General features: G+C 41.0%; 1 protein-coding gene across 1 annotated transcript; it reads left to right on the plus strand.

Moving 5' to 3' along the window:
- Positions 1–7,518: 7,518 nt before the first annotated feature.
- Positions 7,519–10,401, plus strand: LOC122721509 (uncharacterized protein K02A2.6-like). Its single transcript, XM_043949357.1, has 2 exons — positions 7,519–8,790; positions 8,872–10,401. The coding sequence occupies exons 1-2, from the start codon at positions 7,519–7,521 to the stop codon at positions 10,399–10,401; spliced, it is 2,802 nt and encodes a 933-aa protein (XP_043805292.1).
- The last annotated feature ends 8,206 nt before the right edge of the window (positions 10,402–18,607 follow it).

Below are 18,607 nucleotides of genomic sequence, written 5' to 3' on the forward strand. Positions count from 1 at the left end.
GCGCGAAAATGCACTGCGGAAGGAAGTTGGTGCGCGCGGTTTGGTCTCTGAAAGGGAAGGAGGCGCAGATTATGCTTCCTAAATAAGTTTAGATGCTGATCTTACTTCCTAATTAGTGTAGAGGCTGCCCAAGATGCTGCCCATGTGCAACTTGCTGCCCAAGTTATTGTAGAAAATGAAGGTGGCGCGCAGATGGCTTTCAAAAGAGGAAAGCGCGCAGATTGTTTCTGAATAGGAAGGATGCACGAATTTTGATCTTCAAAGGGGAAGGTATGCTGTCCATACATTCCTTTTTAGGTGGAGCCTCTTTTGAAATTTGAATGTTGAACGCAGAAGAGGAAGAGCATCTCTTTGAGATCTTGCTGCCTAAATAGGAAGATATGACTGCTGCAGTGTGTGCACATCTTTGAACAAGGAAAGAAAGATCTGTGATTTGAATTTCAAATAATCTTCTGACTGAGCTTTTCTTGTTTGCTTTTGCTTCTGCACTTTCCTCATTTAGAAACTTTCCTTATTTGGAAACTTTCCTTATTTGGAAACTTTCCTTTTTGGCACTTTCCATATTTGGCACTTTTTGGCAGTTTTAAGAGCATTTTCTCCAGATTGTCTCTTTACAACTAATATCTGCAAAACATAATTAAAACCACAAAATTAAGCAGAAAAGATGTAAATAAACATCAAGAACATAATGATAAAATGGACTAAAATATGCTCTATCAAATACCCCCACACCTAGCCTTTTACTTGTCCTCAAGCAAATAAACATAGTCAAATAAGCTTTCTTTGCTACGTGATCCTTATTTCCACTTAAGCTCTTACTCTAGACACCTATTTTGAATCATTGCAGTGAAGAATACATGCATGAAGATTACTCGCCTTCTTTCCTTGTTTCCCTTTACTTACCATGGCTAGGATTTGTTTTCCTCAAGAGAGACCATACATGCACATTTTGTTCAGATAAGAGTTTTTCTAGCTTTCAGAGTGACTTGCCCTTACCTTGAAGTACTTTATTCAGGCTTTTTGCACTTTAGATCTTGCTTGAAGAAGTCACCAACCTTTTGACGTGAAGGTACATATTTGTGATACTCACCCCCAGTTACTCAGTTGGTCACCTTTCCAAGTGGCTACTAGCTCTGTTCTTAGTCTTTTGACCATTGGAACAGTTTTTGATTTGTGCTTTTGAGGTCTTTGCCTTTGCTGAATTTTCTTTCTCTCAATAATTTGGGCAAATCAACACCAATTGCTAAATCAAGTCACATTAAGTTCATTCACACAATTTTCAATTTATTCTCATCAATTGAGGGTCATCAATATATTTTTTACCATGGCAAACTCAAAGATTCAATTCAAAAGGCAATTCTCAAACATGAATATAACTCACTGCAATTGATTCAACATAAGTTTAAAGAGTCATAACATCAATGGGGTCATGGAAAGAAAAGCTCATCCAACATAGTCTATATGATGAGTAAAGCATCTCAAAAACGGAAACAAAAATAAATAAATAAAAAAACTGTGGCTATCTGTGTGTGTTATTGAAAGCAAAACGAAAAATTGAAAATCACACTGAAAAATGAAAAATAAAAATTCAAACTGAAAATCAAAGCAAAAATTTAAAAATTCAGAAATATGCACCCCCACACCTAAATCATGCATTGTCCTCAATGTGTAAAAAAACATAAAAGAACAAAGGAAACTAAGTACTCCCCTAGGTGTGGTGTGCATGGTGCGATCACTTGATCAAGGCTCAAGTAATTGGGGAAGGGAAAAGAGTCCCAACTGCATTGAGCAAAAAGTGTAGCACTCCTTTTGATTTTGTCACAGCCCATCCTACTTTTTCCATGTACTCATGAAGTAACATGATTAGCTTCTCCTCTTTCAGATGAGGTGTGCCTCTAGCCCTTATGTTTGCATTTTTGAGCACTTCCAACTTCAATTGATATTTCTCCATGGGTGGCTGCAATTTGGCATTAAGTTCAGGCAAAACAAATTCTACCTTATCTGGAGGTTTGGGCAAGCATTGATCTGCATGCTCCTTTGGTTTGGACCATTGGACTACCATTTGTTCCTCCTGGGCATGGACTGTTTGCATTGGAAGGATGAAAGGAGTTTCAGTTTTTTCATCTTGCGCAAGAATAGTCTTCAATGGAGGACTGGAGAGGGTTTCAGGCGATGGAAGTTGAAGAGGTGCAACTAGAAGAGTTGCAGGACTGTCCTGCGGTCCAAGCTGAGGTGGTTCAGTTGGAGTTCCTTCTGACTGCGCAAGATTGATCTGAAGAGGTGCGATTGGCTCTCCTTTGTTCTGTGCGTGTTCGCAGTCCACCTGTTGGATGTAACAGTTAGTTTCTTTCAGTTCTGGCTCTTTTTGGCCCTCTTCCCTGCAAGGATCATTGTTTAGTATATCATCTTGATTTGTATAAAAAACATCTTTGCTCAAATAATCAATGATATCTAAATCAACAACAGGTTCTGTTTGATCAGTTGGGTTGAACAAACAGTATTCTGGTTGTGCCTCTTCAGTAGCTTGTTCTTGTACTTGCCAACTTTCATCATTTATCTCATCAGCTTGAAGCTCTTCCTCTTTTCTTACCATGTCTGCATCTTCCCATCGTTCCATCCACTGTTGGATGTTTTGCATCCTTTGTTGGACGCTTTGCAAAGAAATTGTAAATGTCTCCATCATCTCCTTAAGTTGTTGGTCGTAACTTGGAGGTTCTGGTTGGGCTTGATATTCTTGATAATCCTGGTAGTAGTTAGCCTCAGCATAGCCATAGTTTGGCTGGTCTCCCCAATATGGATTGTATGTGTCAGGGTAGGGATCATGCCTTGGCTGTTCATAGTATCTTCCAAACGCATGTGCTTGTTGGTCATCCTCATAAAGTGTAGGGCATTCAGAAGCTAGATGTCCCACATATGCACATATCCTACATGGCTGAGATAGCTCAAGTCGTCGAGCCCGTAGTTCTAAGACGTAGGTTTTCACACTTGAGGCTAGGTTAGGAATTTGAGAAGAAAGATTAGATGTACTTACGTCATCCATGATTCAGATCTGCGATGGAAGCTTTTTGTGCTCAAATTTTTTTTTTTTTTTTTTTTTGGAATCTTAAGGAAGAATGTCCTTGAGTGCAGATTTGGCCCTAAAAGAAAAATAAACAAGTTAGATCAACTCCCAATCCATAAAACAACCAAAGTATCACCTAATCTTCAACTAGAATAAAAGATTTCAGCCTCTCATGGCTGAAACAAAACCAAAAATAAAAGAAAAGAAGAAAGGTAGAAGAAGAGATGTGAATTTCGTAGGTGTCTCCCAAGGGGAGCTTAAAGGCCCTGTAGAGGCTTCCTATGTGACTTTTTATAGTTGAAAAGTATTGCCCTAGGTCATACTTACTGCCCAAGAGGTATTTTCTGCCCAAGATGTGTCTGAAAAGGAAAGAATCGCGCTTTTCGGCTTCAGAAGGAAGGCTGCGCGAAAATGCACTGCGGAAGGAAGTTGGTGCGCGCGGTTTGGTCTCTGAAAGGGAAGGAGGCGCAGATTATGCTTCCTAAATAAGTTTAGATGCTGATCTTACTTCCTAATTAGTGTAGAGGCTGCCCAAGATGCTGCCCATGTGCAACTTGCTGCCCAAGTTATTGCAGAAAAGGAAGGTAGCGCGCAGATGGCTTTCAGAAGAGGAAAGCGCGCAGATTGTTTCTGAATAGGAAGGATGCACGAATTTTGATCTTCAAAGGGGAAGATATGCTGTCCATACATTCCTTTTTAGGTGGAGCCTCTTTTGAAATTTGAATGTTGAACGCAGAAGAGGAAGATCATCTCTTTGAGATCTTGCTGCCTAAATAGGAAGATATGACTGCTGCAGTGTGTGCACATCTTTGAACAAGGAAAGAAAGATCTGTGATTTGAATTTCAAATAATCTTCTGACTGAGCTTTCCTTGTTTGCTTTTGCTTCTGCACTTTCCTCATTTAGAAACTTTCCTTATTTGGAAACTTTCCTTATTTGGAAACTTTCCTTTTTGGCACTTTCCATATTTGGCACTTTTTGGCAGTTTTAAGAGCATTTTCTCCAGATTGTCTTTTTACAACTAATATCTGCAAAACATAATTAAAACCACAAAATTAAGCAGAAAAGATGTAAATAAACATCAAGAACATAATGATAAAATGGACTAAAATATGCTCTATCACATATACACTAACAATCTCCCACTTGCACTAGGCCTAATCATATAAGTATCTAATACCCATAGACCTAGTGTGCTGATCATGCTTGACCTGCGAAAGAGGCTTGGTTAGTGGATTTGCAATGTTGTCATTTGTGTCTACTTTGCATATTTTGATATCTCCTCTATCAATGATCTCTCGAATAAGGTGATATCGCCTGAGTATATGTTTAGATCTCTAGTGAGATCTGGGCTCCTTTGCCTGTGCTATGGCACCGTTATTATCACAATAAAAGTCCATAGGTTTTGCAATCCTGGGAACCATTCCCAACTCTGAGATGAATTCCTTCAACCAGACTGCCTTTTTAGCTGCATCTGATGCTGCTATATACTCAGCTTCTATTGTAGAATCTGCAATAGTGCTCTACTTGGAACTTTTCCAACTAACAACTCCACCATTTAAAGTGAATATGAATCCTGACTGCGATTTGAAGTCATCTATGTCGGTTTGGAAACTAGCATTTGTGTAACCACTTACAACTAGCTCGTCTTCCAAACCTCCATAAACTAGGAATGCATCCTTAGTCCTTCTAAGGTACTTTAGGATATTCTTAACAACTGTCCAGTGACTTTCACCGGGATCTGCCTGATATCTGCTTGTTGTGCTCAAGGCATATGAGACGTCTGGTCTAGTACATAGCATGGCATATATGATAGATCCAATAGCAGAAGCATAAGGAATCTTATTCATTCGTTCTCACTCATCAGATGTCATAGGACATTGATTCTTGCTGAGATGAATACCATGAGACATGGGCAAGAATCCTCTTTTGGAATCTTACATGCTGAACCTTTTCAGCACTTTGTCAATATAAGTACTTTGACTCAGACCAATTATCCTCTTAGATCTATTCCTATAGATCTTAATACCAAGGATATATGCGACCTCACCTAAGTCCTTCATTGAAAAAGAATTTCCTAACCAAGTCTTAACCTTTAGCAAGGTAGGGATATCATTTCCAATGAGTAATATGTCATCCACATATAGGACTAGAAACACAACTGCACTCCCACTAACCATCTTGTAAACACAAGGTTCATCTTCATTTTTTATGAATCCAAAGTCCCTGACTGTCTCATCAAAACGAAGATTTCAGCTCCGAGAAGCTTGCTTCAATCCATAAATGGATCTCTGAAGCTTACAAATCTTTCCAGAATTCTCAGGGATTACAAAACCCTCAAGTTGTATCATGTATACATCCTCGAGCAAAAGTTCACGACTGTTAGTCATGAGAAATCCATATCTCTCAGGCTGATGACGTGTCCTTATCAGATCTGCGTGGGACTTGTGTCACCCTTTCAGTTTCCACAACTATTTGTGGTTCTGGAAGTGGTTCTACCAGCAGTTCAATGCTCTCTTGTGGTACTTGAGTTTCCTCAAGTCGCACTGTACTCCCACTGAATCTCTAAGAGATAAATTCCTTTTCTAAAAAGATATCATTTCGAGCAACAAACACTTTGTTCTCTGAGGGAATATAGAAATAGTATCCTTTGGTTTCCTTAGGATACCCCACAAAATTGCACTTGATAGATTTTGGAGCTAGTTTATCTGAAATTGGGCATTTCACATAAGCCTCACAACCCCAAATATTAAGAAAAGACAAATTGGGCAATTTCCCAGTCCATAACTCATATGGTGTCTTTTCAACCGCTTTTAATGGTACTCAGTTTAAAATGAATGCAGCTGTTTCCAAGGCATAACCCTAAAACGATAAAGGGAGATCGTTTGACTCATCATAGATCGAACCATATCTAATAAAGTTCGATTTCTCCTTTCAGAAACACCATTCCATTGTGGAGTTCTTGGAGGAGTCAATTGTGAAACAATTCCACAGTTTCTAAGATGTTCATCAAACTCTTGGCTCAAATATTCACCACCTCGATCAGAACGAAGTATTTTAATAGTTCTACCAAGTTGATTTTGTATTTCATTTTGAAAAGTTCTAAACATTTCAAAAGATTCATGCTTATGTTTCATTAGGTAGACATAGCCATACGTACTGAAATCATCAGTAAATGTAATGAAGTACTGATAACCTCCCCTGGCACTAATGCTTAGTGGGCCACATACATCTGTATGTACTAAGCCCAATACGTCTGAAGCCCTTTGACCTTATCCAGTAAAAGGGTCCTTTGTCATCTTACCAAGCAAACAAGATTCACAATTTTCAAATGATTCAAAATCAAATGAATCTAATAAACCATCCTTATGGAGCTTAGATATGCGATTCTCATTTATATGGCTAAGACGACAGTGCCATAAATATGTTGGGATTAACTCATTTGGCTTAGTTTTCTTAGAAGTTATGTTATAGATATTGTTGTCTCTAGAATCATCTAGATCAAGGACATAAAGGCCATCATATGAATTTGCAATACAATAAAGCAAATCATCTTTATTAATGGAGCATTTCTTATTCTTAATGAGAAATGAAAAACCTTCATCGTCCAAAACAAAAACTGAAATAATATTCCTACTCAAAATAGGAACATAAAAGCAATTGTTCAAAACTAACAAAAGCCCATCGGGCAAAATAAGTTCATAAGTCCCTACAGCTATGGCAGCAACTCTTGCTTCATTGCCTACACGTAGGTCTACATCGCCCTTTTTCAGTTTTCTACTCCTTTTGAGACCCTGCACATTTGTACAAATGTGAGAATGATACAAATCCATTACAAGTGTATACACGTTACACTCACAGTCAGAAGAAACAGCCACGTGTACAGCCTACTGAAGATGGGGAAGCAGTAAGGATTGAAGGTTGACCAGTTTAGTTTCTATTTTTAGTTGTTGCATTTTTCTTTAAGCATTTGTTAGTGTTTCCACAATGTAAGGAGGGTATCTCCACTTTCAGTCATTTCCATTATCTTAGGAGGTAGTTATTTCCATTATCTTAGGAGGTAGTTATTACCATTATCTTAGGAGGTAGTTATTTCCATTATCTTAGGAGGTAGTTATTACCATTATCTTAGGAGGTAGTTACTCCCATTATCTTAGGAGGTTGTGACTCCATGATCAAGTCATGATTCCATTGATGTAGCAAAGGGTGGTTTACATCCTGTATAAATATTCAATAATTATCAATGAAGAGATCAACTTGGAAATCATTACAGTTTTGAGTACTTTAACTCAGAGGTTTGAGATTCCCTCTAATTGAGTCTTCTAATTTCTCAAGATAGGTCGCAAAAAGAACACCACGTCCTCACCCTCACGAACACCTTCCACTTCCCTCCACGAAAGACCCCTAACTCGATCTCAGGTTCGGGACCCTAACATTTTGGTATCAGAGCCAACAGTTATGGGGGAATCCGTTCAAGATCAACTTACAAAACTTTTCAACCTTGTCCTTTCTGAACAGCAAGCTAATCAGGCCCGCCATGAAAAGGTTGAGCAGCTTCACGCCAAAATGGAGGCTATGTCTCTCGAATTGGAATCTGCCAGAAAGGGACTATCTTCTTCTCCAGGTGCAAAAAGTCAAGCTCAAACTCGGCGCGAAAAAGGACCTATTGGAGCAACAGTCTCTGAAGCTTCGAGAGGCAACGTCATTGTGCCCAAATTTACGAAACTTGACTTCCCTTGCTTTAATGGCCAGGAAGATCCTTTGGGATGGATTAGCCGTTGTCAACACTTTTTCCGGCACCAATCCACTCCTGAAGAGGAAAAGGTGAGTTTAGCTTCTTACCACCTAGAGGGAATTGCACAGCTATGGTACATACAGATGATTCAAGATATTCCCAATCCTACATGGTCTAAATTTGTTAACCAATGCAATTTGCGGTTTGGACCCCCTATCCGAAGCAACAAACTGGGAGAACTTGCCAAATTAAAACAAACGGGCACAGTGGAGGAGTATCAAAACAAATTTGAAGTTTTGGTTTCCAGAGCTGGCACCTTAACTCAGAACCAAAAGGTTCAGTTGTATCTCAGTGGCTTGCAGGAATCCATATCTGTTGAAGTCGGGCTGCACCAACCACAGGATCTTGTCACAGCAATGAGCATGTCTCGCTTGTATGAACGGAAGCTTTACACCAGGAGCTCCACCACTCGAGATATCAAACGCAATTCTCCACTTCCGGATTCACGCAACAACCGCACAATTAAAAGGCTCACTAGAGACGAAATGGATGAAAGGAGAAAAAAGGGGTTGTGTTTTAATTGTGATGAACCGTTTGTGCGTGGCCATCAATGTAAACGGTTGTTTTGGATTGATCTAGAAGACGGAACAAATTCAGAGGAAGACGCCGACTCAGATCTACCACCTGAAATTTCTCTCCACGCAATTACTGGAACACGCAATCCACAGTCCATGCGTTTGCTGGGGCGTTGGAAAGGAACCCAGGTATTAATCCTTGTTGATTCAGGAAGCACTCACAGCTTTGTCTCTGTTTCCAAAGTTGATGAATTACAGGCAGAAGTGGATGAGAAAGATGGGTTACGTGTTAATGTCGCCAATGGCAAACAGCTCCGCAGTCCTGGAATTTGCAAGGGGGCACCAATCGAATTGGGATTTACTACTTTTACGGTGGAATTATTTGTCTTGCAATTGATTGGCTTTGACATTGTCCTTGGCGTTAATTGGTTGACAACGCTGGGCCCCATCCTATGGGACTTCAACATTATGTGGATGTCTTTCTTCGTCCAAGGGAAATAGGTGGAACTTTACGGCATAAATTCCAGATTAGGGACGCAACCTAATCTTCATTCTCTATTACCGGCTACCGACCCAGATACCCAACTCCAAAAATTACTATTTGAATATGCCTCTCTTTTTAATCCACCAACAGGGCTACCTCCCGCCCGTTCCTGTGACCACCGTATTCCTTTGGAACCAAACACTAAACCAGTGGTGGTACACCCCTACAGATATCCCCATGGGCAAAAAGATGAAATTGAACGCCAGTGTACTGCTATGCTCAAACAAGGAATCATTTGCCCGAGCAGATCTCCTTTTTCATCTCCGGTAATTCTGGTTTCCAAAGCTGATAAATCATGGCGCTTGTGTGTGGATTACAGGGAACTCAATGCCAAAACCATCAAAGACAAATTCCCAATTCCTGTTATTGATGAGCTTCTGGACGAATTGGGAGGGGCAAAGTTCTTCACCAAATTAGACTTGCTTTCTGGATATTTTCAGATCGGCATGTATCCATCAGACATTGAAAAAACAGCCTTTCGAACTCACCACGGTCATTTCGAATTTCTGGTCATGCCGTTTGGATTGTCCAACGCACCATCCACTTTTCAAGCTTTAATGAATGAGGTATTCCAGGAACACCTCCGTAAATTCGTATTGGTTTTTTTTTACGACATCCTTGTTTTCAGTAAATCTTGGGAAGAACATATGCAGCACCTTCGTCAAGTATTCCACATCTTGGAAAAAAATAAATTGTTCCTGAAACGCTCCAAGTGCACCTTTGCCCAAACTCAGGTTTCATACTTGGGTCATGTAATCTCACAGAAGGGGGTGCAGGTGGATAATTCCAAAATCGCAGCTATCACAGAATGGCCTAGACCTGTTACTCTCCGGGGGTTGCGGGGTTTCCTTGGACTTACTGGCTATTACCGGAAGTTTGTATTCAACTATGGTACTATAGCTGCTCCTTTCACTGCCTTGTTACGAAAAAACTCTTTTCAATGGACTGACGAAGCAATTCAGGCATTTAAAACTTTGAAGACGGCCCTGACTACCACACCCATATTAGTTCTTCCGAATTTCGAGCTACTGTTTGTTCTTGAGTGTGCTGCATCTGACACAGGTATTGGAGCTGTGCTACTACAAGAAAATAAACTAGTGGCCTTCTTTAGCCGAGCAATGGCGGGCCGACATGTTAGTCTTCCGGCATATGAAAGGGAGCTGATTGGCTTGGTCAAAGCAATTAAACACTGGCAATCATATCTTTGGGGCAAAAAGTTTCTGGTGCGAACTGACCACTACACCTTGAAATTTTTACTAGAGCAACGCTCACTTTCCTTCCCTCAACAACACTGGGTGAGTAAACTGATGCCTCTTGGGAAAATGTTCAAGATATACAGGATCCTTATCCGCATTTTAAGCTTGAGGACAAGCTTCCTAAGGGGACGGGAAGTATTGATACAAAGCCATTACAAGTGTATACACGTTACACTCACAGTCAGAAGAAACAGCCACGTGTACAGCCTACTGAAGATGGGGAAGCAGTAAGGATTGAAGGTTGACCAGTTTAGTTTCTATTTTTAGTTGTTGCATTTTTCTTAAGCATTTGTTAGTGTTTTCACAATGTAAGGAGGGTATCTCCACTTTCAGTCATTTCCATTATCTTAGGAGGTAGTTATTTCCATTATCTTAGGAGGTAGTTATTACCATTATCTTAGGAGGTAGTTATTTCCATTATCTTAGGAGGTAGTTATTACCATTATCTTAGGAGGTAGTTACTCCCATTATCTTAGGAGGTTGTGACTCCATGATCAAGTCATGATTCCATTGATGTAGCAAAGGGTGGTTTACATTCTATATAAATATTCAATAATTATCAATGAAGAGATCAACTTGGAAATCATTACAGTTTTGAGTACTTTAACTCCGAGGTTTGAGATTCCCTCTAATTGAGTCTTCTAATTTCTCAAGATAGGTCGCAAAAAGAACACCACGTCCTCACCCTCACGAACACCTTTCACTTCCCTCCACGAAAGACCCCTAACTCGATCTCAGGTTCGGGACCCTAACAGAGAACCACATCCTGTATCTAATACCCATTAAGTAGAAATAGATAAATTAATATCTATAATATAAATACCTGAAGTCGTAGTCTCACTACTCTTCTTCTTCTTGCACTCATCCAAATAGAGTTTGCAATTTCTCTTTCAATGCCCTGGTTCCTTGCAATGGAAGAAGATTTCTTCCTTAGAAACTATTTCCTTAGGAACTTTCGCCTTGGATTGCCATTTAGGCTTGCCTCGTCCCTTAGGCCCATTACCACCTTTAGACTTGGACTTTCCCTTATTTTTCATGGGCTTACCCTTATTGACATTCAAAATTTGGGTAGGCCTTTTCTTGATATTTACCTCAGCTGTTTTTAGCATTCCATGCAGCTCAGGAATGGATTTCTCCATGTTGTTCATGTTATAGTTCATGACAAACTGAGAGAAACTGCCAGGTAAAGAATGTAGGATCAGATCCGTAGAGAGTTCTAAACTCAAAGGGTAGCCAAGCCTAGCAAGGTGATCAATGTAGCCTTTCATTTTCAAAACATTAGCACTAACTGATTCACCTTCAGCCATTTTGCAATCATGCAATGCAATGGTGGTTTCATACCTATCCTGCCTAGCTTGTTGTTGGAAAGACTGTTTGAGATGGACACTCATCTCATAGGCCTCAAGGTGCGCCAGATCCTTCTGAAGTTCTGGGCACATAGTTGCCAACATAAGACATCCAATGTCATTAGAATCATCCATATGCTTCTTATGCTTGTTCTTAACAGCATTAGTAGCATCAGCAGGAGGTGGTTCTGGGATAGCTTCATCAAGCACATAGAACTTTTTCTCTTGCTTAAGAACGATTCTCAAGTTTCTAAACCAGTCAACAAAATTAGTCTCATTTTCTTTCAGTTTATCCTTCTCAAGGATGGATCGCAGTGATAAGGTGGAATTGTTATTAGCAGCCATAATTATCTACAAAATATGCAAATATAATCAATTAATATTGAGGTGATAATAATCTCCCACTAAAATATAACCCTCAAAATAATAATAATATTTTAGTGGGCTAAGATCCATATTTCACCTAATTCTAAGTCAGCTTTGGCATGACGCTTAGAATTAAGTTATTTAGGTAGGTAACCCCTTACTAATTACATCTAATGTAACTCTTAGATTATGAGGTGTTGACATCATATGTCAAATGCATGTTATACCCTATCTAATGCCTTAGGCCCAAAACCGTTTTGATAGCCTAATTAAGCTCAACCAAAATTAAATAAATGAGTAACCATTACTCGTCCTATATTACTAGGATAACCTAATGCACTTTGCTTTGGCAAAACCTGCATTTTGGTGATCTTAGTCTTGATAGGTATTTAATATATGGGTGGCATTAAAACTTAAAATTTTAGAGTGAGGGTTCATCTTTTAATTTTAATTATTTTGTATTGCATATATATATTATAGCATCCTATATGCATACATATATATATAGACAATAATGCATAGTATCTCATACTAACATATGATAAAATAATAAAATATAGTCATTTAAATCTGATTTAAAGACTAAAAGAAAATAATTTAAAATTTATTTTCTTATAATTATTTTTTTTTTCATTTTTAGGGGCAGGGGCAGAATCATAATTTGCCAGAAGACTCATCTTCTGGCTCGAGAAAACCTAGCCGCGGCCACAGTCTACATCTGTAACGACCCCAAAATGGACCGTCACCAGCGCTAGGATTCAGATCAGCTTAAGGCCGCCAGAACCCGTAGCAAGCCTGCTATTTTCTCTGAGTACCTGTAAAATCTCATACATGGTCATACATTTTCTGTGAAAATAAAACCTTTTCTCTGGACCACGACTTAACCTGTGCATGCATTATCTCTGTACTCTGTTCCCCTGACTAGAGCTTGCTCTAGATGGGTTCATTCATACCTGTTAAGCCTGGTTGTTCACATACTCTGTAAAACAGTGATATAAACAGACCATGTATCCAAAAGATTTACAACACAACAATAACTAAGTCAAGCACAATTCTAACTTAATACACAACTGTTACATCTCTTTAATCTTACATGTCCACAATATTCTATTACAAAACTCTTCTCTCTTCCTGTACTCTGCTGGACTTCCCCTGTACACTGTACACTGAACCTGCAAGACTGGGGTTAAGGGAGTAGGATGAGCTCTATAGCCTAGTGAGTAGAACAGTAAAACAAGTCATTGAAACATGATCTTATGGAATGCATCATATCACCGACAATTCACATCAAGGGTAAATTTGTCACCACATAGTCCCAGTAACTGTACCATGCCAGGCCGTAGAATAGGGTCCTGGTCTTCCTGTACTGTATATGTATACATGTATATAACACCTGTACTTACCATTTGCCAGGGCGTAGACTGGGCACCTGGTCTTTACTATACCTGCCAGGCCGTAGAATGGGGTCCTGGACTTTCCTATACTTGCCAGGCCGTAGAATGGGGTCCTGGACTTCCTGTCTGGAACTATTGGATCATTCAGCATTCACCCACATCAACAAATAAGTATGCAATGCAATATCTTTGTGGATTCTAATGCAAACAACCTACTGCATAATCATGGTGCATGAAATATGCTAAAAGCATTCAATGTCTCAATTAAAACGAGTATTAAGTTTAGTTCCAACTCACCTCTGGCTATCTGGACTGACACTGCAGGCTCTGTAAACTCTGGAGCAATACTCACTGCTGCTCTCTCTGGTTCCTCTGGTCTGTGCCTACACAGATGGACTTAAATGAGGGACCAAACTAGGGACCAAACTAGCTTATAAACAACTCTATTAAACTCCCCAAGAATCCCCTTACACTCACTCAAACATCCATGCAAAGCATGCAAAGGAAGGCTGGACAGGACACTTTCGGCGGCAGGTTTGGCGGCCGAAAGTCCTCTCCAGAGCCGAAACTCATGTACCTTCGGCGGCCGAATCTCAACTTTCGGCAGCCAAACCCTTTCGGGGGCAAGTTTCGGGGGCTGAAAGGCACTCCAGAGACGAAAGTCTCTAACCTTCGGCGGCACCTTCGGTGGCCGAAACTCCCCTCCAGAGCTGAAAGTCCAAATGCTCGGGGGCAAGCTTGGGCAGCCGAAGCCACCTCCTCATGGGTTCGGTGGCCGAATGTTCCTTCAGCTGCCGAACCTGAGTTCATCAGCAAGGCAGAAACTTGCTCTGCCTCTCGCCAAAATGCACCAATCTTCCTCCAACTCAAACACCTCAACTCCTCAACAGGCATACACCCAAGTATATGCTCAAAGGGGTCAGAAACTACCTTAAAACCCCAACAACACAAAACATATAACACATATACAAGCTTTTCTCACAAAAATATCAAAAAATGCAACTCTCCCCAAAACCTCAAAAATCTTCCATAAATCATGAAAACAAACTCAAGATCTTCACTTACCTCTTGAAACCAAGAAGATGAACGATCCTAACGTGGAGTTTTGGAGCAACTCTCCTTCAAACTCTCCAAACTTCACAACTTTGTGTTTTTAGCTCAAAACCTTCAAAAAAACATCAAAATCAATCAAATCTTTGCAAGATTTAATGAAAACATGAAGCAAACTTAAGGAAGATAGAGTCTCACCTCAGAAAGTGAAAGAAAGAGGCAATCCTTATCCTTTCAACCGACTGAGGGCCTTTTATAGGTGGCTGGCTAGACCACCTTCGGCGGCCACACGTGAAACCGAAAGCCATGCATGTTCGGCGGCCGAATGTCACCTTCGGCGGCCGAACCTGGCTTTTCTGCCTTGGTTCTTTTCTTGCCAAAACTCTTTTCATTTTAACTTTAACACAGTAAAACATACTATATTACTTTAGAAAAACATAAAGCTTACCCTTCTAGAGACTGCCGACATTCTGGATTCCACCGGACGACAGGAATTCCGATGCTGGACTCTAGCCGGGTATTACATTCTCCCCCCTTAAGAACATTTGTCCTCGAAGGTTCCTCAAACAAACAAATAAACACATGAAAAGGAGGAAAACTAACCTCAAAACAGATATGGATACTGCTGGAGTATAGACTCCCGCGTCTCCCAAGTACACTCTTCTAGATTATGGTGGTTCCACAGGACTTTCACCATCGGAATCTCTTTGTTCCTTAGCTGCCTGATCTGCGTGTCCAGAATCCGCACTGGCTGCTCTATATAGGTGAGATCTCGAAGAATCTCCACATCAGGCTCACTCAGAACTTGATTCAAATCTGACACAAACTGCCGTAGCATAGAAACATGAAATACCGGGTGAATTCTCTCCATAGAAGTAGGTAAATCCAGCTTATACGACACATGCCCGATCCGCTGCAAGATCTCAAAGGGTCCAATGTATCGTGGACACTTTCAGCAAGACCCAATCACCCTCCTAGAACTCTAACAGTTTCCTACGAACGTCCGCATAGCTTTTCTGTCTACTCTGAGCTGTTTTGATCCTCTCTCTGATCATAGGCACTGTTCTACTGGTAATCTCTACTAACTCTGGCCCTGCAAGAGCTTTCTCTCCTACCTCTTCCCAGCAAACAGGTGATCTGCACTTCCTCCCTTACAACGCTTCATAAGGAGCCATCCCGATGCTAGCATGATGACTGTTATTGTAGGCAAACTCCACCAGAGGTAGATGCTGCCTCCAAGAACCGCCAAAGTCTAACACACACATTCTGAGCATATCCTCAATGGTCTGGATGGTCCTCTCTGACTGTCCATCAGTCTGCGGATGGAAAGCAGGGCTAAAATCCAACCTCGTGCCCATCGCACTCTGCAGACTTTGCCAAAATCTAGAGGTGAACTGAGGTCCTCTGTCTGAAACTATAGACACTGGAACTCCCATGCCCCCGAAAGCATGCACTTTCAGATCTGTATGGGAGTTTCGGCCGTTGAACCCACCCCCGAAAGTCCCTGACTGTCGGATCTGTGGAGGACTTTCGACCGCCAAACCTGCCCCCAAAAGACCCTGACTTTCAGATCTGTAGAGGAATTTCGGCCGTCGAACCTGCCGCCGAAAGTCTTCTGCCCAGAATTCCTTTGCTTGTTTTATATGCATGTTTTGTGATGTTTCAGGGGGTTTTTAGGGAGTTGTTTAGAGTCATGTAATAGTTGTGTTGGTCCCTCATTTGAGTCCACCTGTGTAGGATCGGACCAAGGAGACCGTAAAGGCCTTCAGTGAGCCAGCTGCGTCTTTGTTAGTTGAGCGTCAGCCAGAGGTGAGTAGAACTAAACTAATCTATTATTTTAAAGTAATCAAACTTTTAAGCATGTTCATACATCACGAATGCCATGTTTATAGGATGTTTGCATTAGAATTCATGAATATGATGCATTGCATATTTTACTATTGATGTGGATGGATATTGGATGACCCACTAGCCCTCGATATGATATGATATGATATGATACAGAAGTCCAGGTCGAGGCCCATTCTACGCCCCTGGCACGATGTAAGAGAAAGTCCAGGTCGAGATCCATTCTATGCCCCTAGCATTTTGGATATGTTATGTTATGTCTAAGCGAAAGTCCTGAGGAGCTCCGTCAAGGGCCGGACACATTGGATTATGTAGAGGGTTACTGGTAACAAGTCCATCTTGTTGTGATTTGTTTATGCTGTGACGCATTCCATATGAGCATATGTTTATTAAACTGGTTTTATGGTTCTGCTCACTAGGCTCTTGTAGTTTATTCCTTTCCCCTAACTCCAGGTTTGCAGGAGCGCAAATAGCTTGGGAGAGTCGGCATAGCTTTTGGTAGAGTTTTTATGTAATAGAATAGTAGTGGACATGTAATATTTTATGGATTAGAATTGTGCTTCGCCCTAATGTTAATGTTGTAATCCCAGTTTTTATGATCTTTATGTAAAAGTTTTATGTTTATGTTATGTTGAACCAAGTTGAGGCATGTAGGTTGACCATATTGGGGCATTTGATGAGGGCTCTAGTATGGGGTTTATGTTTTCAATTTATAATACACGCACAGGTTAAGCTTGGTTTTATGAAATGTTTAAGTTTTTATGTTGTTGTATGATCATGTATGGGATTTTATCAGATACATAGGATGTATAGTAGGCTTGCTATGGGTTCCGGCAACCTTAAATCGATTTGAATCCTAGCGCCGGTAGCGGACCGGTTTCCGGGTCGTTAGAGAGTTGTATCAGAGCCCTAGGTTCATATGGTCGGACCTAGCGTGTCGGGCTCATAGATGTTATAGAAGGGCAAGCACATTAGGAAAAATCATGTCCACTAGGATAGGATGTAGAGTCCTGTCTTAATGATGATGTGAAATGCCATGATAGTATGCATGTGCATTAATGGCATATTATGTATATGATGTGGGTTCATGTGTATCCGTATGAACCATATGATGCTCATGTTTATGTGTTGTATGTTGTTTTTCAGAAGCAGGATGTGAGGCTCACGTCGATCTGCACGATTGACAGGAGCTCCACTTGAGAATGAGGGTATGAATGCCCTTCCCCCTGCTATGCCAAGAGCACGGTCGAGTAGATCTATCAGAGGAGAATCATCAAGGGACCCTAGAAGGTCTTTTGATGTAAACAGGAGGAGAACAGATCTGGGTAGAATGTCTGTGGATGTGAGGGAAATAGTGGAAGATGATCAGAGAAGAGATGTGAGTATGTTAGAAGAGGGTATGGGAGAATCACAAGGAGGCACTTAGGCCTCAGGTTTTGCTTACCCACCACAGTACCAACCCTACCCACAGGGACCAGGGTATCCGATGGGAGGCACATCGGATTTCTCTAGCTACAATCCATATCCCTCATTCATGCCCTATCCTCCCTACTACCCTCCATATCAACCCTACCCGATGTTTTCACCCCACCCTTTTATCCAAATCAAGCATACCCTAACCCAGGAAATGCTGCACCACCTCCTCCTCCCCCAGTAGAACCAGTGGTTCCTGAAACCCAATCATCCAGACCTAACCCATCAGTTGGGAGCAAGGTAAAAATGATAGACTATCTTAAGTTGGATGCTCCCAAGTTTAAAACAGGTGATGATCCGTTTGAGTATCTCTAGACGGTGAAAATGATAACTGATGAGTTAGGAGCCAGTGACAGTAGAGCCATTCAGATGGCGGGGTTCACTCTTAAATGTAAGAAGGCTAAGGAGTGGTTTAAAAATTATGTGGACCAGAGACTAGACAGCCTATCATGGGAATAGTTTGCTAATGAATTTGTAGGATGGGCTTTTCCAGATAGTTCGAGGGATCTAAAAGTGATAGAGTTTGAACAACTGAGGCAGACCAAAAATATGAGTGTAGATGAATACACAGATAAATTCTAGAGTTGCTGCTGTTTGTGGGGCAGGCATACGACACCGATCAGAAGAAAGCCAGGAGGTATACCATGAGACTCCACTCTAGGTATTCCTCTCTGATCTTAGCAGCAGAGAGGGAGAGCTTCCACACCATAGTGGATGCAGCTAGAAAGATGGAGGCTAGTGCCATCATTCAGAGGATAGTAAAGCAGCAGGTGGCACAGTCCTCGGGTTCCAAATTGGGTATAGGGAAGATTGATCTCTCCTCTCTAAATACAGCCGCCCCAGGAAATAAAAAGTGGAATAAGTCCACGCCGAAGAAGAATAAGTTCTGGAACAGATTAAAGTCTGGTCTAGGAATGGGTGGTGGTTCGAGCTCTGGTTCGGATAGCTCCAGATGTATGA

The sequence above is a fragment of the Manihot esculenta genome, chromosome 13, assembly GCF_001659605.2.
Source record: "Manihot esculenta cultivar AM560-2 chromosome 13, M.esculenta_v8, whole genome shotgun sequence".
Lineage (NCBI taxonomy): Eukaryota > Viridiplantae > Streptophyta > Magnoliopsida > Malpighiales > Euphorbiaceae > Manihot > Manihot esculenta.

Bases quoted from the DNA above. Each gene is read 5' to 3' on its own strand.
- LOC122721509 (XM_043949357.1), top strand. From the start codon at position 7,519: ATGGGGGAATCCGTTCAAGATCAACTTACAAAACTTTTCAACCTTGTC. The intron at 8,791-8,871 runs GTTAATTGGTTG...CAAGGGAAATAG, and splicing joins GCTTTGACATTGTCCTTGGC to GTGGAACTTTACGGCATAAA.